Below are 24,347 nucleotides of genomic sequence, written 5' to 3'. Positions count from 1 at the left end.
TCGCTTTTATCTATACGCGTATGTATCTACTAGTATGTATGAATGACTGTTATTATGATAGAAAAATATTTACTTCATGTCATGTGACTCCTCATTCAATATTTAGATGTTGTAATGAGAGTCGTTCAATTCCTTAGAGAACGTGATATGTATGACGAAACACAGTCACTTTATTCTACTTGTAATCACTTATGTACACGCGTACTATATAATACGTATCTATGTATTGATGGTCTAATAATTACTTCAAGTCATGTGACACTTCTTTCGATATTAATCGCTTATGTACACGCGTATGTACGTATCTATGTATTGATGGTCATATAATTACTTCAAGTCATGTGACTCCTCATTCAATAAGTAACATGGTGTAATGAGAGTGATTTAATTCCTTAGAGAACGTGGTACGTATGACGCAATACAGTCACTTTATTCTAATCGCAATCGCTTATCTACTCATACGTAATGTAGTAATGTATCGTAGTATCAATGCCAAGTTCTTATCTAAAAACCAGTATGTACCATTACATGTACTATTTATAAAAGTAAGCTAAGGAAGAATGGATGGGTGGGCGTCTCTGGTCTCCCCTGTCTCTTTATTCCGTTTTAAACACGTCGTCTTCTTCTTTGACTGGCGGCGATGGCGATGATGACGTCAGTGAACACTGCCGTTTTCCAATCGAAATTCTTTCCAGTGAAAGACGAAATTTTACAGATCCACGAACAGCATTTATACCAGCCTATAGAAAAAAATAAAATAATTTTGTTATTATTATGTATTATATTGTTGCCTTCAATTTTCGTCTTGCATTGAATGCCTTGAGCCGCTTCGAGTCCAATCGTCTCACTTCAGTCTTGGGCGTTGGCTGAAAAAAATAACAAATAATTATTCAATGAAATATTTATTTGTTCTGAATTTTTCACATTGAGCCACGGGTGAGAAAGGCATTCATCCAAAGTCATTCTCTTTCTAATAATAATAATATAGTGACTCTTAACATGGTTCATTATCTATTTATTTACTCACTTTGGATTAAGTATTAGTAATTTGCTAATGAAATCCTTGGCCTCGTCCGAAACGTCTCCAAAGTACTCGTCATCCAAATCGTACTCCCCTGCGCTTATATTAGCATAGGTGTCCGCCTGATCATCTCCCAGAAATGGAGAGTAGCCACTTAGCCTGAGAGAGAACCCACGAGTCAATAAAAGCATATTAGCATATGTAACACATACATAATGTAGATGAGAACACCCAGACTCCACATGTCTGTTGCCGTTGTGATCTCATCAAAGGAAACAACCTCAGGGGCTACAACCAAATAATTAATTAATTAATAATTATTGACTATTGGCATACCAATGAATTCCGCTGTTCCGAGCATTAGACGTAAGCCCGACCCGTCGAGTTCACGCGCTAAGCCGAAATCGATGAGAACGAGCTCTTTCTTGTGTTTGTCTTTCAACATAAGGTTCTCAGGCTATAGATTAATAACCCACGTGATATGGCACGCACGCGCGTTAACGCATTTCTCGCCTTCAAGTCCAAGTGAACGATTTGCGACGAATGCATGATACGAAGCGCTTCGAGGACCTGTACGGTGAAGGCGACGGTCTCGCCTTCGGTCAAACAATCCATCGTTGCCAGGTGATCGAACAGTTCCCCTCCGCTTAGACTAAAAATAACATTTTTCATTCAGGGGGAACTCATTACGCTTCCCACGTTCATAATACAGGTCAAGAATGAGAACGATTTCCGTTTGGGTTTCGAACGCGTCGTGGAGCCCCATCAGATGACGTCCGTGAGTCAATTTGTTCATGATATCCATTTCGCGTTTGATATCCCCAATGGGGACCCCCATACGCCCCTTCCTCTTTCGCATGTGCTTCGCCGCGTATTGCTCGCCCGTCGCCTTGTTCGTGCATAATTTAACGATACCGTACTGACCCCTATAGAATGAGAGAGCGAGAATAGATCGAAATTTTTTGAAATCGAAAGAGGTGGAACCCGGATGTGACCCGATCCCTAGAAAAAGGCGATTTTATGGCTTCTTTGTCGCGTGTCCAAACATAGTTCGATCAGGAAAAACTTTACCGCGAAGCCCGAGTGCATGGTAGGCGCGTGCTATTTTCGAACGATTAACCACCCACCGCGTTTTAGAGGAAGCGAAGTCCGCGGGAACGCACGACGCGGCGCGCGGCGCCACCCGGTAACGTTTCACTACTAGAGACTGCACGTGATTAGAGAAAACGAAGCGAAGTAGGTAGGCAGGGAGTCGTTCTTTGGCTTCGGGGTTATCTAATCGATCGTACGTGGAGCCTTTCGTTCGTTTTCCCACGATTGGATCACCTGGGTATACAAAGGCATCGCGACTCGATCGCCGCACCACACCGTGTGGTTTATCAAACGTTGGCAGGATATTAGAGCGATTTGGTCTAGTGTGACGCAGGATCGCGGTCGCTTCGTACGTGTGCATCTGCATTCGAAAAAAACCAATGCAGCTGACTGAAATGCGAGGCCCCGCACGCGCGCGAAATGCGCGCTAGTCGCGCTGCGTGACTGGACCGGTAGATTTTTCCAGTCATAATGCCGCTACTTCGTTCACCCACTGACTGAATGGCTTGACTCACTTTCCGAGTATCTTTTCCACCGTGTAGTAGTCCTCGAGGCGTTCCGATCGCAATGAAACTGATCCTCGTCGGCTCGCCGGCATATCGAAGCGCCTTCTTTTGTCTGTCCACCGACGCGAGAACCTTAGCCTGCGTGAGAGAGAGCGGAACTGGCGCCCGCACACTTGACGTGCAGCCAATTATATGGAATTCCTAGACTCGCCACGCCTACTTTTTATCTCGTTAACTCGATGAGATGAGAACCCCCCGGCCTCTCGAACACAACGCGCACGAAACGACGCGCGAACGAAGTGCTTCCTCGTGCATAACCAGTCAAAAAGCCGGGTTCGTGTCGCTTTAGCGCGCGCGCGCGTGCGAATGCGGAAGCGCGAAGTTGCTTCCGTCGCCGTGGCGACGCCGACTTCGACGCGCGCGGGATTCGCGTTCCGAGCGTGGGCAATCGTATTAGCATAAGAGCGTCGCTTCGACGAGCAGCTGCTGGCAATATTCGAGTCAATGTCATTTATCGGTTCTGAGTATTCGTTTATCCTAGAGGACCCCCTCGTCGTTTGGCTGGGAGTAAGGTCGTCGCGTTTCATGGGTTAGCTTCCGCGTGCCCTATGCTACCGTTCTCTTTTTCTCAGTTTGGATTTCAGGAAAAGAGGCGTGGTGATCCACAAGACCCTCGCCGTATATGCTTTTGTAGAGGATAATATACCGGTTTGGTAACTGGTATTTCTGATACTTATTTCTCGTTTCACTTTTCTATTAGTAAATGCTCTTGCATTGTCCTCATGTGGGACTTCCCCCATGCCATGCATGACGTATCCTTTCCCTTCAACAATACATACTAGCTCTTTATTCTTTTTTCTGCAGGTACTCCCTAAAGTTCAGTAAGCAAACGGGCTGAACTGCCCGCACATTTACATTTCTCCACGATCAGACGACACCTATAGGTAAAAAATGACATAGAGATAAAAAGTTATGTATCTCTACTAATTTTAGGCTTTGCTTGAGTCTGAACCCATACCTCTTCTCGGCAAAAAACCGACGCATTCGCCTCTTGAACTTGTCTCGCACGGCGGTCATTTTGACATTGAAAAGACTCTTGGTCCAATTACTTCCTTCAGAGCGATCATGTGACGTGTTTTTATTGGAGGAAATACTATCTTGGCTCTATTCTACCAATCGTCCCTCGCATGCATCTTCAAATATTTTATTTGTTCTGGATTAGCTTAGCATAGAGATCTCTTTGCCTTCAATAGTGAGATGGAAGTGTGATAACAAATTAGGGGATCTCCAAAACTAATTTTTGTAAGTAAGAGATAATTTTTTATGCACGTGATCAATTAAATAATCTATAGGGCACTATCACGGTATGTAGGAACGGATATAAAGCGATTCAACCAAGGTGCAATAATCCTCATCTTTTTTATAATGATAACCTAACCAGGTAGTGTATGCTCCTCTCAAAGCACAAATTCCTGTAGAGTAGTTTTAATTAAAAAGTCACTCCATCTATAGAAAGTCATTTTTGTTTTTTTTCATTAACTGCGTCTTTAGAGGGAAGATTCGTCTACGTTTGTTTCCTATATAGTCACGGCATCTGTAGTGATTTTTCATTTTTTGTTTGACTTTTTCGTTTCTGTTTTACAGGAGAGTCAACAAAGCTCAGAGTTCGTGTGAATACGGTTGTCAGCTGGGATACGTTTAGAGGATCAGATAAGTGCTCTGTGTATTGTTTGATTGTCAGAGGCTTTTGTTTCTTTCTTTTGTTGCAGATGAACATTGACTGTGGAGGTGCGGTATGTGAATTAGGCAGTGTCGTATCCGGGGCGTTTTTAGTAACGCATATTTTTAGCGCGCGTTTTGTACCGCGCAAAAGTTTGGACTCAGCTGCGCTTACAGAATAAGCTCAGAAGGTGATAACGCTCTTGTTTGCCTTCTCCATAGTGGTTCTTTGGAAGCTGTGACCTAGAAAAACCGAAATTTGCTCAGACCTCTGACGATTTCCCTTGAATTCACAAGCGTATCGGATTTTTTCCAAGTCTTTGTCGTCTTGAAAACAATCGGATAGTGAGTTTGCGGTTTCATTTCCGTTTTTCAGAAATATTCGCCATCATTTATTTATTTATTTATCAAGACTAAAAACTGGAAAACGATCAATCAAAGCGTTACAGTATGAATTTATTTCGTCTTCACGAACAGTTTAACGGTAAGCAGTAAAGACACGACAGTTTATTGGGACCCAAAAACACATTTACATTTTCAAACATTCAACTGAGTTCCCTGCACCCCATCCCCCCACTACAATCAAAAGGGATAGGAAAGGAGATCTCAGCGCTGCTGAAGATACGAGTGGCCGAACGAAGTCTAGCTCGTTCCCAGGGGCTTCTCTAAAGACTTCTCTGCACGTTCCTGTGCCTGGATAACGTTGCTCGCGTTTCTTCACCTTTCCTTTGCTCGACGCTCGAATGCGTCGTGTTCTGGAGTTTCTTTGGGTGTTTTTGAAGCCATTTATGTTTCAGCTATATCTCCGAAAAGTCGCCCTCGCGAAATTGGTGAATACTTTCTATTTCATTATTCGTGTGTAAATATGATTCTATTTTTTGTATAGACAAATTTAGGATGGAGAACACAATATTTGCGATTAAGGTAAATGAAATTTTAATTTATCAATTGATAATAATTTTCCTAGACACTCATTCACTCTATATACCAACTTGGTTTTTATCACACGGGAGATTGTCTTAGACATCTTTCGATTGCCAAACAAATTTCTTTGACACGTGACCTCTCTACGCATCTTTTCGGTTGAGGCCAGTTTTCAATGTTTCCTTTTCATTTTTGCAGATTTGCCATATATGATCTCTGGTGAATTTTTCGTTAGTGAGTAATATTTGTTCCTACACGTGACGTCGAAGGGATCAGATAAGTGGTGCATTTATGATTTGATTGTCAGGGTCTTTGGTTTGTTTTTATTGCAGGAGGAAGACATCGTGGAGCAGTGAGGGGTATGTTCAAGGGAAGGGAAATGTTTTGTTTGATTATTTCTCATTTTCTTCTAGGCTTTGGGAATACAATTGCCATGTCAAAGCGGGCAAGATCAGAAAAGTTAACGGTTTGGAGATGATTTTGCTTAGGCAGAAAAAGGTCAGTTTAGGAGTGGAGTCGCGCTAATCCGGGTTTCGAATATACGGGTTCAATCACCAAGAATCTTCTGAAAATAGAGCGAAACGAAGTCGTCGATGGCTATAACACTCAGAATGAAGGCAATACTCACGCTCGAAAGCGGTTTGTAATCGCGTGATGGTGTTTGGGGGCCCCGACGCTGTGGAGTGTAGATCCTCTTCGCGATCAGCGTGTTTTCGAAGGTTGTACTCCTTCGATTAATGTTCCGACGCTCAATGGTGCACGATTTGTTGGGTTTAGAGGGGACGCTGGTCTATTATGGAGTTTTTTGAGCAATCGTGAGCACAGTGTACAGTAGCATATCGAATTTTTTAGGTTTCTGTACGTTTGAAAATTTTCAGCAAGACTAAAATGGTAAAAATGAGAAAACGCAAGTTGTTCCGCAAAGTGAGTTTACGTTTTCGTATAAAAAAAGAATATTTGTTTTCTAATTTATCTATTTATGTGGTTTTAGATCTAATATGTTATCTTTGTCTAGAGGAAGCGTGTGAAGGCCCAGGAGGCAAAATTAGAAGTGGCATATAGCGCAAAGAAAGGCAAAGAGAAATTTGGAAGCAAGGTCGTCAAGGATTATCTCTAGGCCTGGGAGTGAAGGTAGTTTCTGCTAAGGTAGTTTGTGTTTTCTGTTGCCTTTCCCGTTTCCGTTTTATGGTTTTAGAAGTATTTAGTCTTTCTGGAAGAAGCTTGGAGGTGTTGGTGTACACGCTTGTGGTCAGTGGAAATACGTTTAGAGGATCAGATAAGTGCCATGTGTAAGGTTTCATTGTCAAAAGCTTTGCTTGTTTTTTATCAAAGAGGGAAGGGGAAGTGACTGTGGGAAGTGTATATATTGATGCTCGCTGGTAATTTTTTAATTAAACTAGGAGACCTACCACTGATTCGTTTTCTAGGCAAACGAGACGACGCATGAGATTGCTAGCAAGTGGTTCCTATTTGAAGGGTTTTTTGCGTGTGAATTGATGATTTGAAGATAGTATTGTTTTTAGGCAGGAAAAGGTCAGCTAACGAGTTTGTTTTCCAAGGTAGAACACGTGTTTATCAGATCAATAAGTATATCTATTTTCAAGACGTTTGTTCAATGTCATGCCAGGGAAATCTTTTGCAAATTTATTGGCGCATTTTCAAATTACGAATCTGTTGAAAATACTAACAGTAAGTTACTTACTTAATTAAATAGTACCTATCGTTCAGTAACAGCGATTTATTGAGCTATGTTTGTTCATGGGTCAGAACTTACGGATCAAAGACGTCAAGTTAGCGCGCTATTCCTTGCTACACAAAGAATCAGCTCTTTTCGCCTCGCGAAGGAATACACTACCCATTAGGAATTCGAGATTTGAACTTCCTCCGTGCACGTTAGTTTAGGTTTCCATTCCGTCACTGGCGCATTCCCATGCACGTGAATTTTTGGTTTCTTTTCACCGTGGGGAAGCTGACCATCGGTTGATTCAAATATCTTCTCTTTTGATTTGTCTGTGTCCTTTTCTCAAAAACTAGGGTAACGAATCGTTGCAACTTGACGTCGCGACGAACAATTTAATTATCGGTGAGAAGCGAAAATACGAAACTTTATTGTGACCAAAAGCGCTTTTACAATTTCAAACATTCAACTTTGTTCCAAGCACCTATTCCCCTTCCCCCCACTACAATCAACTTATTGTCTTTAGTTGTACATACACCGTGTCCGTCTCGTCCCATGTTCATTGGTGGCAATGGAAGCCACTCCCCAGACGGTTTATCATAGAATTCAACACAGTTGCTGTGCTCTCCCGCTTCTTCGTCATATCCTCCTGTTGCAACTAATTTCTCGTTCCACGATGACAATTGACACAGTTTATTTGTAGTGGGTTTGATTTCAATCCACTTCTGTTCTTCCATTATAAAACATTCAACTGAATTGCTCGGTCCCGACTTATTCCCTCCTCCTCCAGCAAACATTTTATCATCAATTACAGCCAATGAACACCATTCTCGTTCGTTCTTCATTTTCTTCATTGGTTCCCATTCTCTTTTTGTAATATCAAAACAATCAACACGATCACTTCGGCCTCCGACCAGATAAATTTTCTCCTTATGTCCAATTACTGATCTCGCATCAAGTTGATTTTCATCTGGTATTTTTGTTAATACCTGCAGCTCTCTCGTTTCACTTTTCCATTCAGAAATAGTCTGGCACTGTTCCCTATAAGGACCATGCCCGTGCATAACGTATGCTTTTTCTTCACATTCAAAAACACCCCATATGTTATCAATGCCCGGCAAGTGATGATTCTCTCCCTCCCACGCTCCTTCTTTTCGCTGCAAAATTCTATCCACCCAACCAACATGTAGCACTTCATTGAATTCAGCCACACGTCCAAATGGCCAGCAAAGATTAATGGGGATGTTCGGTTTGCTGATTTCCCATTTGAGATTATGACTTCCCATTGAAAACTAAAAGTATTTAATAAGAAGCCGCATTGTTCTAGCAAACCGAAGCTTACTTTCTCTCTCAAACCGGTGGCTACCATTTTCCAATGGTTTTTTTCTTTTCTTTCCTTCTTCAATTCTCTTTTCAATTTTCCGTATTTTTCATTACTTTCCGAACTGAGATCCCTACTCTCGTTGCGTTTTCTTTTCCTTTTAGTGTTTCCCATTATTGTCTGTGCAATGTGTTCCTGTCCTTTAGTTGTCTTCAAGACGTTCAAAAATCGGTCAAACGAATCGGGTCCTTTTCTTGGTAAGATAGAAACGAGAAGCTGTCGCGTTCCTTCTGCATTGTCGTAGGTTTTGATCCTTTCATATTCTTCGCGAGTGAGGAGATCGTCGGAGAAAAGACCATCACGGAGAGCGAGGGGCAGAAGAATCTTGACAAGTACGCGAAGAATAGGCCGCACGTGCGTGTCCCATCTTTCATCCATTTTGACCGGAGAAGAGGTAGAACAGGGCGAGATCGCGAGACAAAGACGAAATGGTTCGGGGGAACTTTGGGGACTCCTGATTAGGGACGTCACGAGATGCCAGTCCGGGGCACAATAACGCCTGTTGATCACGCGATTGGCCTTTTCGTCTTTAAAAGACAGCGGCATGAGCGTTGGCCGCGCGTGTAGGTTATAATCGAATTACTGAATAGGGTTGTTCATTTTTGTTCCTTTTATAGAGAGGAAATGTTTTTAGCTTAGTTCTTATAATGCCTTTTTACTATTAGAGGGCACAATTTGAAGCGAAATTTTTCTTTTTCCTTGTTTACATTTCTGTTTCTGTTTATAGAAATATTTTGTTTCTGTGTGCAGGTCTTCAGTGGAGATACGTTACGTTTAGAGAATCACGTAAGTGCTGTGTTTTTGGCTTCACTGTCAGAGGCTTTGCTTTGTTTGTTATTGTATAGGAAATTGTTTTCGACACTTTCTGGTTTGCTTCTGATTGGCACTAGAGATTCAAGAGAGTTAAATTACAAAAGAACAAATGGCTAAGTTTCAATCAAAGGGTAAAGGTTTGGGTTGTAAATATGTGTGAGGTATAGAGTCTTTCTTGGGGATTGACAGAGTGAGTTTGTGTGTATAAAAATCCAGATAGAGAAGTCTTTTTGGACGGTGTCTCATTCATACGTTTCAGTAGCAGTTTTGCTGTGGCAATGCGATTTAGAACCCTTTATTGGCGAGACAGGCAAGAGGATAGTTTATTCGTGGGGTATAGAGATAGAAGAGGATTTTGTATGTGCAGGAAAACGGTCAGTTTACGAGTTAGAGATTTGTTTTTGAAGTTCGCGTGGCTGATCCGGGTTGCATATATACGGGTTGCGTTCAAACGCAAACTACTGAAAAGCAGGTCGAAACGAGGACATCGAAGGCTCAAAGCAGTTGTAGCGAAGGTAAGAGACGCACTTCTGGGTGCATTAAGTCGCGCAATGGTGTTCTATAGTCCCCATGCCCGCGAGTGGAGACAGTCCTTTCGCGATCGTCGTATTTCCGAAGGTTTTACGCTTTCGAAAGAGTTTTTACGGTAAACTATGCGCGTTTTGTAGGGTTTAGGGTGGTCGCAAGCCCGTTTTGGGTTCGTGAGCAGTCGTAGGAACGGTGTTTCATGAGGGATCTCTCTTTAGGACATTATTCGTTCGAAGAGTGTCAGTGAAAATGAAACGGTGAGAATGAGTGGAGCCAAGTGACTTGGCAAAGGTGAGTTTACGTTTTACGAATAAAATGAAGATTCTGGTATTTATGTATTTATTTTAGGATTGATAAGTTTTCTTTGTCTAGGGGGAGTACGTAACGGTTCCGAAGGTGACTTGAAAATACACGTCAGCCATCCAGGATTGTCTCCAAGCCTATATAGGAAGTAAAGGTAATTTACGAAGAGAATTGGTCTTTGTTCTCAGTTGAAATTATTGTTTTTGTTTATAGAATTATTTGGTCTAGCTAGAAGAAGCTCAGAGGACTTTGGAGTGTGTGTACAGTACATGGACATCATTACAGTTGCCTTTAGAAGATTAGTTACGTCCTCTATGTATGATCAGAGGCTTTGGTTTGTTTCTTATTGCAAGGGAAAATAGGGAGGTACGTTTATAGAGTAGGGAATTGTATTATGACGTTTTCTCATTTTCTTTTATAGGTTTTGGGAATACAATAGAATACAGCAGAAAGCTGTGTCACGTTGCTTTCTCACAAGGAGTGGAGGAAAAGCTGGCACTTTGTAGGCGAGCGTGTTTTGAATTTGGAAAATAAATACCGGTAGTAATCTCATTGACGTAGGAAAATCTCCGCAGGGGATGGGGTTTTCTCGCTGATGAATGAGAATCACTAGGTAACGGTTAAGTGAGTGTAATAATAGATATTGGTGCCAGTCAGTACAGAGTCTTTTGTTTTGCATTGCATTTGTGTTTTTTTTAAAAAGTAGTGCATACCCTTGGTTCATTATTGTTTATAAAGTTTTTCTCTTTTGTTGGCGTTGAGTTCCTGGGGTGATCTTCTTCCCAAACGATCAGTAACAGCTTTGTTTTAATTGGGGGCCTGACGAACGGTTGGATCCCCAAATTGTCTAGTAGTATCCATATACATACATGTTTGTGAAAATGTTCATAGAGGTGTGGTGTGTTGCATGGATGGAATTTAGTGCAAGAGTTGTAGAATTTTTTTCACTGACGAATTTCCTTTTTAGGAAAAGGACGAGGACAGGAAGAGCAGATTTCGTCTGGTTGAGTGGTTCAATTACTCGCCTGAATCGCCTTTCATAAAGGCAAGTATTGTTAATCTCTTGATACATAGACTGTACATTACTTAATCCTGGTCTCTTTTTAGGGAATCTTTTACTGGTGTATCTATTGAACCTGTGTCATTTGTGGCGACCCTTTGGTTTCATCAGAGAAAGAAAAAGACAGAAACGGCAGTGTTTCTCTTTTTTTATAGGTAGCTTTGTAGTGGTAGTAGCAGTAGTTTAGTGTAGTCGTAGCGCAGAGGGTCCTGAGCATGACCCTGCATTAGATTTGAAACTGCTCGGAGACCTTCTCGAAGAGGTCTCGTCCGCACGCCGCGTCGCACATAGACAATCATAGCGTAGACGTAGGCATGTTCATAATATTTTATTTAATAAATCCCGGAAGTAAACCGGAAATTCCATAAAAAATTGCGCATAGGTCTTCCCTGTTTCGCTGTCCACCTGCACGGACCGCGAGGGGTCCGTGCAGGCTTCGGTTGGGTGGGGGTCATCCTCCCTACTCCCCCGTCGGAGTTAGAGCCTGTTTAGTCTCCCGGCTCGGACGCCTGGGACCGGCAGCGCTCGGATGTGAGTTCTGCCGGCCTGGTTCCAGGGGGACCGCCATTGTGACCCACCGCGTCTTCCTAAGTGGGGTGGCAGTTTATCACTCGTGCCACGGGAGTAGGGGATTGAATCCCCTGCGTTCAAGCCACGTTTATCCTCTCTGGCTCAAGAGTTGGGCCGGTTTTATTTAGTCACCTCGGGGCCCAGAGGTGAACGAAGACGATATGAAAAGTTTCTCGTATGTGCTCTGAAAAGCAAAAAAGCAATTAAGATGAGAAGCAAACCTGTCAAGATCCAATGTGGCGAAGACCGTTTTAACAGAAATCATACAGGAGACGAGTTCAGTCACAGTCCACGATGTAGAAACAGTCTTGGAGAAACCACGTCCAGCTAAAATAAAAAAAATATGTGCTGAATGGCTTAATCAAATGCTTTCTCATCAGACCTTAGAGTACGCTCTTTCTTGTTCTTCTCTTCTTTTCAAACGTACCTAAGAATTACAAACAAATCAATACGTCAAATCTCAAATTTTCAAAATGTCTACTCACCTTTTTACTAGTCTAAAATAACAAGTGCTCAATATTCACGTTGCTATCTAATTTGACTGTCGATCATAAGAAATTGTTCGTCCTATCCAATCCTCTTCGCAAGAGAAAATCAAACATATAGAAGAGAAAACAATTGAGAATATCACCTTTTGGCGAATGTGCTAGATCATACGATCGCGCTCTCCGTGTCTATATTTTTCCAACGATGTGATGTACGTAACCGTTTCAACCTATAAAACGAAAAATATAATTGAGAGAAATTTGCCAAGATGTCCCTCTCGAAATACCTTATCTCAAGCGTATGGAGCAGCAAATCGCTTCAAACAGAATACTGTAAAAAAAACAGAGAAAGAGTCGAAAATCAATAGAGGAATATAAAGAGCAATCGATCGCCGAAAATCGCGTAAAACGCGTTAAACCGATTCGAAAAGGCACAGAACATCACTTTCCAACTCACCTTTACTAAACGTTGATACGCGCAGAGAAGAATTAGACGTGGAAACGGTGATAGAAGAACATTGAACGCAGTTTCTTTGCAAAGCGTGCGAAAGCACGTGGCGCGGCTATTCTGTGAGAAAGCTCGCACATCGGCTCATTGGGCTACGAAAACGAAGCAAAGAACGCCGTGTAGGGCAAAGGCAATGTCATTACGATCGACTTCTTTATTCTTTCTGGTCGCATTCCAGCGAAATGCGGCGCGACGTCGCGAGCGTATACGCAAAACGGCGAATCTGTGTCGCCAATTGCTTCTTCGACGTCTTATCAACCATATTCGACAAAGGGGCAGTCGAATGGAGCCCAACTTGCGACGCCAATCGGTCAGGAAAGGGGTGATGTCCCTACGTTATATCCGGGCTTGGGGACAAAAGATAGCCTTTCAAAAATGCTTGCTCTTCAACAAGAGTAAACATTCCTAAGCGTACAGAGATTTTACTAGACATTTTCAAACTAACTGGCAATAATACTAAATTCAAAATTAATATATTAGCGGATAAATTGTGACGTCACTACTCGCACCTCATGTTGTTTGGCAAAGTGCACGTAGAATCAAATTTCTACATCTAGTAATTTTCCTTAGGAGACGAACAAAGTGACGTTAGTAACGTATGATTTGTCTCTATGTCAAATTCACGGCAGAAAGTCAGAAATAAATGCTTCATTATAGGTGAATTGAAGCTTTTTCTAATCGATAACATGTTACACAATCTGACGTCCTCAGTTGAAAAACAAGCATTTTTCCATTTTTTACTTTGAATTTGTTTTAGAAACATTGTGTCCACCACGAGATTGCATGCCAGCCAATTAGCACGCGCGCGCTCAGTCATGCGTAGACTTGTTCGACGCTGAATCGTGCGGTCACTGACCTTCTCATTGCAAATGGGATCAAGACGAGTCGTATTGACGGGTTTGGGTAAGTCAGAACCACGGCGACAGACAAAAGAGCAAGCGTGCAGTCTCTAGGCTTAGTGACTCCTCTTGGCGTCGGAGTCACTCGCGTCTGGCCACGTCTCATCAGAGCCGAATGCGGCATTCGCGGAACGTCTGGAAAAGGTTCCTAAATACTTGTCTTTACTTTTCTGTCAATCTATGCCCAATGGCCCCCTAAAGGTTACGAAGACATCCCGTCTCGTGTCGGTCGGCAATGGAATCAACGCTTAGATCTTATATTGATTCAATTCGATTAGCGGGTTCTGTTCCACGTGGTGACGGCGAAGGAGAGTTCAATTTCGACAACGTCGTTCCCAAATCGGTTTCCACGCGTGTGACAGTATTCATAAGATAAAAAGCTCTTTTATAAAAGAAGAGAAAACTCACTTCCCTTTACACGGCCTTCGCTTTTGCCGCCGCTAACGAAGCATTAACCGACGCCGGTTACAGTCGAGAAACGCTTGATGGTATGCGGGACGAAGAAAGAAGACGAATTGTGAGACAACGAATCCAAACTTGAAACTACTTGTACAGAAAAAAAATGGCTCTAAAGGGAGTCACTTTAGGCATGAGTGCCATCGATCCATACGATGTCGCCAACGCGATGCAGATATTCAAAGAAAGGGTAAGGATGGCGGATCAAAATACAAGCTGGTTTTTCCTCACCCAGGGTTACAAACGCATCAGCCCCTACTTTATCCCACGTGTTATGGCAAATATGACTGCCGGCTTAATTAGCATGCAATGGCAATTCAAGGCAAGGTTAATGTAGATACGTCACTTCCGTGACTGTAAGAACGAGAGTATTCAAGGGCCCTAATCACGCCGTTTCGACGGCGTGCACGACGGGAACGCACGCTATCGGCGACGCGTTTCGTCTCATTCGCTCTGGCGACGCCGATGCAATGATTGCCGGGGCAACGGACAGTCACACAAATCCGTTTTCAATGGGAGCATTCTGCAGGTAAAAGAGTCCTTTACCAAAACTCTGAATGGGGGCCATCGCTTAGAAGAACGAAAAATTTTAGGCTAAATGCAGTGTAGAAAAAAACCGAATGTTGTTAGGAGTTCATGGTTTATTGGAACCTATAGCAGATTGATTGCCCTGATTATATCGTTTCTCTATGAAGCATTCGAGCATTGTCGACAAATTTCAACGATTGCCCAACGAAAGCGTCGCGGCCGTTCGATAAAGATAGAGACGGTTTCGTTATGAGCGAAGGATGCGGGGTCGTTTTCATGGAGGTAGTAAAGAAGGAATTTGAAATTGAAGTCGTCAAATTTCTTTGGCAAGGAGTTGGAGAGAGCAAAGGCGCGAAACGCTCGAATCTACGCCGAAATTATAGGCTACGGCTTATCAGGTATAAACTAAGGAAAAAATTGACTGAATTTTAGAAATTGCGAGTACGTTTGACTTCTAGGAGACGCTTGCCATCCGACAGCGCCTTCTGAAGACGGCAGCGGAGCGTTGAATTGCATGCAAGCGGCCCTACGCGATGCACGTCTATCCGCCGATGCAATTAACTACATTAACGCGCATGCAACTTCGACTCCGTTGGGTATTCAAATAGGTTTAATTAATTCCCATTGAGCCTAAGAATTCGCGTCTTAAAGGCGATGCTGCCGAGAATAGAGCGATTAAAGCTCTGATTGGATCGAGACGTAAAGACATAGCCCTTTCATCTACGAAAGGTGCGATAATCTCTATAAGGATTTGTATTAGTCGCTCGATGTTTTATACTAGGGGCTACCGGGCATATGATGGGGGCATCGGGAGCCGTTGAAGCCGTCTTTACAACACTCGCTGTACATCACGTAAAATAAATTAGTATGCTTAATTAAAAGTAGTCTAATCTCTTTCTCTCTAAGAGGATTTTTCCGCCGACGATTAGCCTCGACAGCGTTTCGGATTCGAAAGAATTCGATTTGAATTACGTTCCGAATGAAGCGCAGGATGCACGTCACTTGAATTCAATTGTCGCGGTATCTAATTCGTACGGCTTCGGCGGCCCAAACGCGTCCTTGTGCTTCAAAACATTCAAGTAAAACTCATTGGAGAAAACTGACTTTGTTTTCATTGCTTTTGTTGAGCGTCTTTGACCGAACAACACGTGGCCCATTAAAAAGATTTCGAATTAATCCATCTAGTTTAGATCGTCGACGTAAGAGGAGGCCTACACGTTCACCCAAGCGCCCACGTATATACTACTCTACCATCCAACCACTAAAGCAACGCTGTGATTATTATTACACTAGGACGTTAATCACTAATGGTGCACCGCTTATGGTCACGAAAAATTTTAGATCTGCACGCTCTCGCGTACATTAATTCTTGTCAGATATCAGAAGCGTGGAATTAGCAACGTTTTGGTCTATCCGCGTACTTTATAATCGATTCTCCAACCAAGGTGGACTGCTATGTGGAATTTTCTGCTATATGGCGTGTTTTTACTAGCTAAAGCCGAGGAATTTGCAAAAAGTGAAGAGGTTAATTATTATCCTTTACAGCAAACGAAAAGTTGACTTTCACAGCCTAGAGTATGGAAAGAAGAGCTTCAAAGATTAGGGCACTAATTTTTATGACGTTTCTTGGGAAAGGGGACTGTGGCTAGCGCTTAGCTATAAAGGAGATCCCACGTTCATTTTACCTGCAATGACACGCTAGCTCTTTGCTTTCCCGGAATGGAAAAAATGCTTTTAGACATTAGAACGGATTTGTAGTTTCGCGAAAATAGTCTAAATAAGAGTAGCTATTGGAGAGAGCGCGATTATCGGCTCCAAATTACCGCAGCACTTCAATTTTCGCTCGTCGTTTAGTGCAAAGAAGTTTGTGCGCTGTAGAAAAACGATCGAAATCCTTCGGAAAACGCCAAACGCGTGCCCAAAAAAGGACATCCGGGTTTGGAGTCACAAGAAGAACCAGAAATGCTCTACCTATCTATCTCTTCCCTAGAACTCCATCTAAACCCTAAGCCTTGCTTCTTTAATCGATGGAGACCAGAACGACATAAAAAAAGCGTATCTTCCAGAGAAAGTGTATAAATTGTGACGTCACCTTATTACTGTAGTTTGGAAAATGTTATTGCTGCGGACCTTATTGATGTTGGAATAGTCGTCGTTCTATTGGCGATGAAACGGAAGCGATTTCCTATCCTGGAACAACCGTTCAAAAGTTCCTCGGACTCGAAAAGCAAACTATCTGTTGAGTAAACGACATCAAAAGTTTCTCGTATGTGCTCTGAAAAGCAAAAAAGCAATTAAGCTAACCGCAGCGAAACACGGAGAACTTCAAGAGTTCCACTCCAATCACTGCTAATCAATTCTCGCATGTAGTAGCAATTTAATTAACGAAGGTGCTTCCCCGCCGTTACCTATCTAAACACACTCCCTAGTGCGACAGGACGCCCGGCCCCCTATAGCTAGTACCAAAACATCCCAGATTGGCACTCAGCCTGAACCCTCCTCAGAAATCTCTAACGTCACTTCAATTGAAAACGTGAAACCATGATCACCCGCTTGAGACTAAGGAACAACGGAGAAGTGATGGGTATTCGCCAACGTGGAAACAAAATTTCTGTTTAGCGCAAGCCACACTTCCTCATCACACTAACAATTTCATTTTGAGGAGCATCTTCGACAGAACAGCACGTGGTCATCCAAATTGATTGAATCGCGCCAACTATTTTAGATCGGTCAACCTAACCTACATGGTCCCCTCATGAGTCAAACGCCCACGTACTACTCTACCATTAGACACCTAAATAAATTGAAAAATTATTACTATTACACTAGGACGTCATACACTAATGATGCACCGTCCAAAGGCACGGAACATTTTACGTACATTAATTAATTAATTCTCGTGAGACATGAGAAGAGGATGATGGTGGAATTAGCAGTGCTTTAGTCTAGCCGCGTACTAAACGATCAACTCGAACAAAGGTAGACTGCTATATGGTGTGTTTCTACTAGCTGAAGTTGAGGGGTTAATTAACCTTCACAGCGAACGATTTACAGCCTGGAATATGAGATGTGGAGCTTCAAAGAACATGGCACTAAGTTTCTATGCCTGTCCTTGTTGGGAAAGGAAACTGTGGCTTAGCTAAAGGCATAGATGCTATAGGGGACCTTGTGTTCATTTTACCTGCAACGACACGCTTCTTGCCATTCCGAGATGCGAAAGTGCTCTGAACCATTCAAACGGATTCGAAAAGTCGCGAAACAGTCTAAATAAAGTAGTTATTGGAGAGAGCGCGATAATCGGCTCCAAATGACCGCAATCAAGCTGGGACTTCGCTTCTTGCTGGTCTTTGAGTGCAAAGAAGCGTGGGTGCTGTAGAAAAACTATCGAAATCCTTTCGGAAAACGCCAAACGCCTCCTCGAAAGATGAACATCCGGGTTAGTTGCGCAACAACCGGGTTTAAAAGGTCAACAGAAATGCTAATTAATATATATAGAGAGAGAGATTACCGCAGCATATATTCTGTGACGTCGTAACTACCCGCAAATTCAGGTTGCAGTTCCAGAAAGAAAAGCGCAATTAGTGTTGCAATAAACTATTCTAGCAGTCTACGTAGAAAAAAAGTAGGAATTAAAGATGGCAATCTGACGTGAACTCTGCATATTTATCGACCCAGTCTGTCAACCACAAGCCAGACAGAGAAGAATTTCTGTCTCGCACTAATAGGCGCAACTGGAGCGTGACGTAAATGTCTCTGCATGCCAGCTGGAGCGTGACGTAAATGTCTGGAGCGCGACGTAAATGTCTCTGCATGCCGTCCGCGTTCTCGCGCCAGCGGAAGCTATAGAGCCATCATTTCTCCGCCTTTCCCGAGCTTTACTAATTGTTCAAACCGATTCTATACTAACTGAAGCCCTAAGCTGTAACTTTACTAAGAAACAGAAAGACCGTCCTTACGGAGAAAGAAGCCGTTCACGGCGGGGCGTTTTATTCAAACTGGGCCACTCACTTCCGTGAGTCCCATGGCGTGGCGTACTCGATCAATATGCGATAATGCGTTGGAATATGGAAGGAAACGATGAGCAATGCTCAGCATGCATTTCCCGCCGTCGTTCGGTCCATCCTCCGCTTCCAATTCAACTGCGTCAAGCGAATCATGCAGAACGGGCGAAAAAAAACCTATTCTTCGCACGCAAGACGCCTTTCAATAAGTCCAATTGAGAGACTTCACTTGCTTACAGGTTATAAGCTTCTCATCTGGCCCGTGATGAAGCCAGCACACTTGACCTCAGGATGTGAACTAATAAAATTCTGAAGCCAGAGGTACACGAGAAAGGCCGCAAGCTAGCATAGCGGGAAAGTACGTAAATCAGCCCAACGCTACTATAAATTCCCCGTCACTAGCCAGTCGGACATTCGACAGCGAACCCTCGACTATAGGACAAGCCATGACATCTTTGTCTCTCGTATTGGGCATAGGTTATGCTGAAAATCGCTTGCCTGGACTATGTGAAATCAATTCTTATGTCTCATAGCTTATCTCCTACTTCATGTCGGCTCTAGTCTTGCGCAAGGTTACGGTATATAGCAAACTCGCGCTTACTTTCAAACAAAGCATCCTAACAACCAATCTTCGACAGTTTGCCAGTGTCGGCGCAAATCCGAAGGAAAGATCACTCTTATCACCAACGACGACATTCTCATATCGAGAGGAGAAGTCGTGGAGATCAATTGTTTGAGAAAAACTTTCGACGGTGACAGGCTAACTTGGGAAATGACTGCCAATAAAAGCAGCAAAAGCGTCGATATGTGCAATGCGAAACAAGACACTTCAAATTGCTGGAGATACGTTTCAACATTATCTCGTATATTGACAATTAGAAGCGCTCTAATCGACGCGCCCCGACGTCAATTCGTTTGCAGACTCGAGTATTATTATCCTCCAACGAAGTGCTGCACAGTCAACATCGTCATTCCCCATAACACTAAGCCCACAGAGACGACGACGACGACAAAGATATTGACAGCGAAATTTCAACAAAAGAGGCTCAACTCTACGACTACCAACGTAAACAGTGATACCCCGGCCCCAACAAATCAATCCTATATAACGTCATTTCCAAACGCATCATATGAGACTTTCACTTTTCGTCAGACTGCGACTATCTCTGCTACGGTGTGCGTCATCGCTGTGCTCCTTATTGGAGTTGGAGTCGCTGTTCTATTAGTAGTGTTAAAACGAAAACGACGTTCTAACGACGTCACTTCAAACGATAGCACGGACAAAATGACGTATCTTCTAGACGCTAAAGAGAGGCAAATTTGGAACGGAAACAAAATAATTCCAATTGGCTGTCTTTCAGTTGGAAAATTGCTAGGTAAGGGCACCAGCAATCTAATAAGGTTGAAAGACGCTTCCAATGGTGTCTCAGGGGAAGGTCAATTCGGGACAGTGACTGAGGGACAATTAAGAACTGCGAGTAAACAAGGAGAAATCTACGATAAACGAATCGCAATAAAAATGCTTATAGGTACAGAGCATCGAATCACAGGCAGCAAATTTCTAGTAAATTTCTTTCTCTAAATGATCTTCTCTGAATAGATCGAGAGGGCGTCAAGGCAAAGGAGCTTCGAAAGGAAGCGGAAATTATCGTTAATTTGGGTCAGCACAAAAACGTCATTTTTGTCTACGGTTATTGCGTAGAGGACGAATGTAAGAGGAAAAAATGGCGTATTTTAGGGATACGATTAATTAAAAAAACATTATTCAGGCGTGAGTAAAATCGTAATGGAATACGCTGAACTCGGAGACCTACATCGTCATCTACGCAAACTGAGAAGCGTCGGACTCGACAATACCAAGCAAATCGCCTTTGGACAACAAATTGCCGAAGGAATGAATTTCGTTGTCTCCAAAGGCGTAAGAAAAAAACCTCACAGAAATAGAATTTGAATTCGGAGAGGATCGCATCTAGTGCGTTCATCGCGATCTTGCTGCGAGAAACGTTCTCGTCTGCGCGGGACAACGACTTAAGATATCCGATTTTGGACTCGCTAAGGACCTTCAGTCAGCTGCCTACTACCGAAAGAAGTCTCGCGTAGGCGTCGCAATGCGGATACAGTAGGGCCCCAACGTCAATATTTGTTATAGGGCGGGGTTCTTCCGTTTCGGTGGTGTGCACCGGAAGTGCTACTATATCGAACGTATAGCGAATATAGCGACGTGTGAGTAAGAATGCTCCATGTAAGGGAGTTCGTGTTACTCTATTTCTAGCTGGTCTTACGGGATCGTTCTGTGGGAAATAGCGACTCTGGGCGGAACTCCCTATCCGGGAATACCTGTCGAGAAGTTGTTCGAATTGCTGACCGGAAAAGCAGACTATCGAATGAGCAAACCGAGAAACTGCTCTCAGAAACTGTAGGCGGCATTACAAAAATTGTGAACACTATTTGACCTGTTTTCTGACATAGATATGACGTCATGGATCTCTGTTGGAATTCAGTCCCCGATAGGAGGCCAACGTTTTCTAAAATAACGGCCGAGTATATGCAATTTTCTGACGTATGACGTCTCAAAATTTAAACGTGCTCTCGACTTCTTTCGAATGCATGATGAAACGAAACGACAATTTCTATGATTCGTTACTACGCCTTAAAACTATCGACGCAAAATGTTCTCCTAAACACGTTCCTCCTTTCCCGCCACGACGCAATTGCTTCACTCCTAACAATTAGCACCTTCCCTCCTAAATTGATGGCACTTGTCCCAATTTAAGAACGGATGGTTGCCATAGGCAAATTGCTTGTGAAGGTGACGAATCAACTTCTGGCGGCTTTTGCAAAACGTTTTGCTTGCCTTTGCTACAGACTTTGCGCAATTTTTGACGGAAATTCCCTTTTCCGCGGATTGTCTCAACGACACAATAAAATGTCTTTCCTTGTGATTTTCGTTCCGAATAGCGCAAAGAACATTACCGTAGGGGTAGTAAGCGATCCCGACGCTGTCGTTGCACGGTTGTATGACTTTAAAAGTGGTATTTCCCTGAAAGATATATCACAAAGGTCGGGGAAAAGAGGAAAGAGACCTATTACAACCTCAGGATCCAACGCGATTTTTCCATTTCGGTTCACGCCTAAGCGCTGGCGATTGGGAAACGCATACCAGATTAAAGGCATTCTAGCCCCGTCCGCTTCCCCAGCACTGGTGATGGGTTCTGTTACAAAGACGTCGACTGATTTTTCACTGTCGTTGCCAGGCAAAGAAAATGAAAATGGCTTGATGGAGCTAGGTGTGATAATAGCAAAGGGAAGGTTCATGTCGCCTTTAGAAATGTTAGGCGGACAGCAAAGCTGAAACGTTTTGACTAAAAAGCCGCAAGTTCGAGTCGTTAATTAAAATTACCATTCGAAGTTCTGTAGCATTATAAGAGATGGTGGCCGAACATATGCGCCCGATTAGAAGAAGAACAAACAGGGATTTCATTTCGAACGAATGCTGGCTGTTGAGCTCTCGATATGGTTATAGTCCCCAGCAGTTTCGGTTTGCATTTTATAGAGGCTTAGTTCCTCTCCGATGAATCATCTAGTGGACTTACGCTACCCACGCAGAACTTCGGCGCAATGATGTCATTTCAGTTGAAGACGATGTGCGGTCGCGAATATTTGGCAAGGGCAGGGCTCGTTTATGGTCAGAACCTAATGGTCGTTGCTTTCTTTCGTCATTGCCTAATTGCAGCACCGAGGGTCGTTTAGCCCATTAGTTAATAACCGCTGGATGCTAGGGAGATCTCTTGTACATGGAAACGGAGCAACGTGTTTTGACGTCTCCAGGAACTTTGACCATCTATCTGCGTAGACGTAGCACCAGTGTTTGTGGCAACAATGAGCTTTCCTACGTATTGCAATTTCCTCCGATTCGCACTAAAGGCGATGAAGAGGCGGTCGGAAACCTTTCCGCCTACGGTATACTGCATGAACGGGGGTTATACAACATTACTAGCCAATCAATTGCGCATCTCTCTGTTGGCATGGAACGTTTCTACTACAGGCAACCAATCTATCCGGACTAACTCGACTGAAAGAAAGCTCGTTGGGAGAGCAAACAAGACAACGACGTTATTACGAACGACGTCCGCATTATGTCATACCTAGACACGCCTACGTGCTCCACAAGGGCAAGCTCCTACGCACACAAAGTCGTCCGACTTCGGAGAAACAATTATTGATAAGTCTACAACTAAACAGACTACTTCCTCTAGTCTACCTGTTTCTCGATCTACTAAAGGCGCGATCCTACTATTACAAGACTAGAGAACCCATCGGAGTCATTGAACGAGGAACTCGGCGTTGGTGAGCTCTCAAAATGGAGAAAAAAGAAAGGGCCCCCCATGCACATTTTACCTGCGTCGAGGTGATTTTCGCTTTCAGGAGTGGAGACCGTGCTTCAAGACATCCAACCATGGCGTTGCTGGCACGTAACAAGTCTAAACGAGGTTCCTATTCGAAAGAGGCGCGATTATCGGCTCCAAATTACAGCAATTCGTGAAGAATTTAGGTTCGACTTCGTCTCCTGACACCAAACAGTTCATTTCAAACGCAAAAGCGATCGTATTCCTTATGGAAAACGACTAATAGCTCATCGCTAACAGTTGAGCATCCGGGGTTTAGGTCACACGAGACGGTATAAATGAAATGCACATTCTTTTGTGAAAAAATGGTTAGGAAACCACGAAAACACACATCGTGAAATAACAGAAAATCTAGCTACACGCCCCACACCGCTTTGAAAGAACACAAACTCAAACCTTGAACTTGAACGCATCTGAACGCTTTCTTTGACTTTTTGCTCTCGCGACTAAGATGAAGCTCGAGGCCGTCTTCGCTAGCTGAAGCTTTCCAGCACGATACAACAGGACATTTTCCCCTAACACATTCAGCAACGCGACGAGGATGGCTTTCTTTTCCGACAGTCCAGACAAGGGAAGAGATATTTCCAAAGCACGTGACAACTTTTCTTTCTTCGCATTGGCTTTCCAGATCATTCGAAGCATGATCACTCAAGTTGCAACTTGACCCAAGCCCGTCTGAACCCAAACAGATGCATGTGTTTATATGTATAAACAATGACGTCACTACCGGGTAGCTTAGGTTTCAGTTCCTCAACGTGAAACGTAGTCGGTGTCGGAGTGGGCAATCCTAGCAGTGCATATTAGATTGAAAAAGCACATATACCGAATCGATAACCTGGAGATGTGACGCGAATTTTCGTCGTTAGAGTGAACTCACTGTCGGACATGGGCTCCGTTCCGCAAAGGAACGTCGTTTGCCCAACTTTCCTTAATTTCGTGACATTGACAAAGAGTCGAACAGAGAGACGCGACACGTATTTCCAACACGCAAATTTGACGTGAGTGGCGTCAGAGCAGTACGGAAGCTGATCGCTCATACCTTCTCCGCTCAAAATTCTCCAACGCGCCAAATTCATAATAGATCGATCGTGACAACACCTGAGCTCGGCCATTTCTGTCTCAGGGTCAAGCGTCAAGTAGTACGAACGCAAGCGATGAGTATAGCCATAGCAGATGGGCGAGTCGGAACGCGCCAAGCGCTTACCTTTTGATAATTAAAAAAATCGAATATATATACCAGAGCCTCAGTTTGTATATCGTTGGCTCTCACTTTGATGACCGGGTCCCTCCTGCGAAGACGTTGCACTGACGAGAAGGAGAAGAACGGTAAAGAAAGCCGGAACGGTATACATGAGGTTGAGACTCTAGCCTTATGTCTTTCACAAACTACGCACTGCGCTTTTATATACGAATGGAAGCGGAAACACAAGAAAAGATATGACGCTAAACTCTTTCTCTGAGCAGTGTTA

At 43.3% G+C, this 24,347-nt stretch overlaps 5 protein-coding genes and 4 long non-coding RNA genes across 20 annotated transcripts; 5 read left to right on the top strand and 4 right to left on the bottom strand.

Moving 5' to 3' along the window:
- Nucleotides 1–409: 409 nt before the first annotated feature.
- LOC136198833 (death-associated protein kinase 3-like) lies at nt 410–2,777 on the bottom strand. Of its 2 annotated transcripts, none has more exons than XM_065988880.1 (9): nt 2,629–2,777; nt 1,732–1,947; nt 1,535–1,673; nt 1,358–1,478; nt 1,234–1,309; nt 1,028–1,180; nt 925–970; nt 792–866; nt 410–740 (listed from the first exon to the last, which is right to left on the bottom strand). In XM_065988880.1, exons 1-9 carry the CDS (start codon nt 2,709–2,711, stop codon nt 597–599), a joined length of 1,053 nt encoding a protein of 350 aa, XP_065844952.1. In that variant the 5' UTR covers nt 2,712–2,777; the 3' UTR covers nt 410–596. The 2 variants fall into 2 exon arrangements, with proteins under 2 accessions (XP_065844952.1, XP_065844960.1); XM_065988888.1 differs by having other exon boundaries at nt 1,732–2,023; nt 2,629–2,765.
- Nucleotides 2,778–3,489: 712 nt separating this feature from the next.
- LOC136193901 (uncharacterized) lies at nt 3,490–4,015 on the top strand. The gene is made up of 3 exons (XR_010671498.1): nt 3,490–3,563; nt 3,613–3,921; nt 3,972–4,015. It is a non-coding gene; the product is annotated as an uncharacterized lncRNA (long non-coding RNA).
- A 1,460-nt stretch (nt 4,016–5,475) lies between these two features.
- On the top strand, nt 5,476–7,584 carry LOC136190745 (uncharacterized). 5 transcript variants are annotated; one of them, XR_010670613.1, is made up of 6 exons: nt 5,479–5,621; nt 5,676–5,901; nt 6,115–6,186; nt 6,278–6,641; nt 6,690–6,951; nt 7,030–7,584. It is a non-coding gene; the product is annotated as an uncharacterized lncRNA (long non-coding RNA). The 5 variants fall into 5 exon arrangements; XR_010670612.1 differs by having other exon boundaries at nt 5,676–6,186; nt 6,690–6,821; nt 6,867–6,951; XR_010670614.1 differs by having other exon boundaries at nt 5,476–5,621; nt 5,676–6,186; nt 6,254–6,641.
- LOC136190735 (uncharacterized) lies at nt 7,388–8,784 on the bottom strand. The gene is made up of 2 exons (XM_065978989.1): nt 8,283–8,784; nt 7,388–8,232 (listed from the first exon to the last, which is right to left on the bottom strand). The coding sequence occupies exons 1-2, from the start codon at nt 8,697–8,699 to the stop codon at nt 7,390–7,392; spliced, it is 1,260 nt and encodes a 419-aa protein (XP_065835061.1). The 5' UTR covers nt 8,700–8,784; the 3' UTR covers nt 7,388–7,389.
- Nucleotides 8,785–9,575: 791 nt separating this feature from the next.
- Nucleotides 9,576–11,365, top strand: LOC136199931 (uncharacterized). Of its 4 annotated transcripts, none has more exons than XR_010673252.1 (8): nt 9,576–9,649; nt 9,881–9,953; nt 10,011–10,119; nt 10,179–10,331; nt 10,387–10,467; nt 10,527–10,578; nt 10,933–11,010; nt 11,073–11,365. It is a non-coding gene; the product is annotated as an uncharacterized lncRNA (long non-coding RNA). The 4 variants fall into 4 exon arrangements; XR_010673254.1 differs by lacking the exon at nt 9,576–9,649 and adding an exon at nt 9,704–9,780 and having other exon boundaries at nt 10,035–10,119; XR_010673253.1 differs by lacking the exon at nt 9,576–9,649 and adding an exon at nt 9,704–9,780 and having other exon boundaries at nt 10,194–10,331.
- On the bottom strand, nt 11,343–12,907 carry LOC136199932 (uncharacterized). Its single transcript, XR_010673255.1, has 6 exons — nt 12,538–12,907; nt 12,368–12,411; nt 12,227–12,310; nt 12,081–12,174; nt 11,978–12,022; nt 11,343–11,922 (listed from the first exon to the last, which is right to left on the bottom strand). It is a non-coding gene; the product is annotated as an uncharacterized lncRNA (long non-coding RNA).
- A 548-nt stretch (nt 12,908–13,455) lies between these two features.
- On the top strand, nt 13,456–15,755 carry LOC136190951 (3-oxoacyl-[acyl-carrier-protein] synthase, mitochondrial-like). The gene is made up of 13 exons (XM_065979250.1): nt 13,456–13,491; nt 13,542–13,631; nt 13,689–13,715; nt 13,766–13,830; nt 13,882–14,004; nt 14,062–14,265; nt 14,321–14,472; nt 14,639–14,753; nt 14,803–14,869; nt 14,930–15,067; nt 15,123–15,200; nt 15,253–15,323; nt 15,378–15,755. Exons 1-13 carry the CDS (start codon nt 13,458–13,460, stop codon nt 15,552–15,554), a joined length of 1,341 nt encoding a protein of 446 aa, XP_065835322.1. The 5' UTR covers nt 13,456–13,457; the 3' UTR covers nt 15,555–15,755.
- Nucleotides 15,756–18,528: 2,773 nt separating this feature from the next.
- Nucleotides 18,529–23,705, top strand: LOC136199738 (fibroblast growth factor receptor 3-like). Of its 4 annotated transcripts, XM_065990034.1 has the most exons (11): nt 18,529–18,949; nt 19,006–19,050; nt 19,111–19,848; nt 19,903–19,950; nt 20,002–20,022; nt 20,073–20,183; nt 20,242–20,390; nt 20,446–20,568; nt 20,622–20,695; nt 20,745–20,888; nt 20,942–23,705. In XM_065990034.1, exons 1-11 carry the CDS (start codon nt 18,919–18,921, stop codon nt 21,036–21,038), a joined length of 1,581 nt encoding a protein of 526 aa, XP_065846106.1. In that variant the 5' UTR covers nt 18,529–18,918; the 3' UTR covers nt 21,039–23,705. The 4 variants fall into 4 exon arrangements, with proteins under 4 accessions (XP_065846106.1, XP_065846103.1, XP_065846102.1 ...); XM_065990031.1 differs by having other exon boundaries at nt 19,006–19,044; nt 19,903–20,022; XM_065990030.1 differs by having other exon boundaries at nt 19,903–20,022.
- Nucleotides 21,049–24,282, bottom strand: LOC136199739 (uncharacterized). Its single transcript, XM_065990035.1, has 7 exons — nt 24,149–24,282; nt 23,714–24,082; nt 23,606–23,665; nt 23,004–23,553; nt 21,873–22,953; nt 21,566–21,820; nt 21,049–21,512 (listed from the first exon to the last, which is right to left on the bottom strand). The coding sequence occupies exons 1-4, from the start codon at nt 24,228–24,230 to the stop codon at nt 23,234–23,236; spliced, it is 831 nt and encodes a 276-aa protein (XP_065846107.1). The 5' UTR covers nt 24,231–24,282; the 3' UTR covers nt 21,049–21,512; nt 21,566–21,820; nt 21,873–22,953; nt 23,004–23,233.
- Between the last annotated feature and the right edge of the window lie 65 nt (nt 24,283–24,347).

The sequence above is a fragment of the Oscarella lobularis genome, chromosome 1 (genome assembly GCF_947507565.1).
Source record: "Oscarella lobularis chromosome 1, ooOscLobu1.1, whole genome shotgun sequence".
NCBI lineage: Eukaryota > Metazoa > Porifera > Homoscleromorpha > Homosclerophorida > Oscarellidae > Oscarella > Oscarella lobularis.
This window is presented reverse-complemented; position numbering and strand designations above follow the sequence as displayed.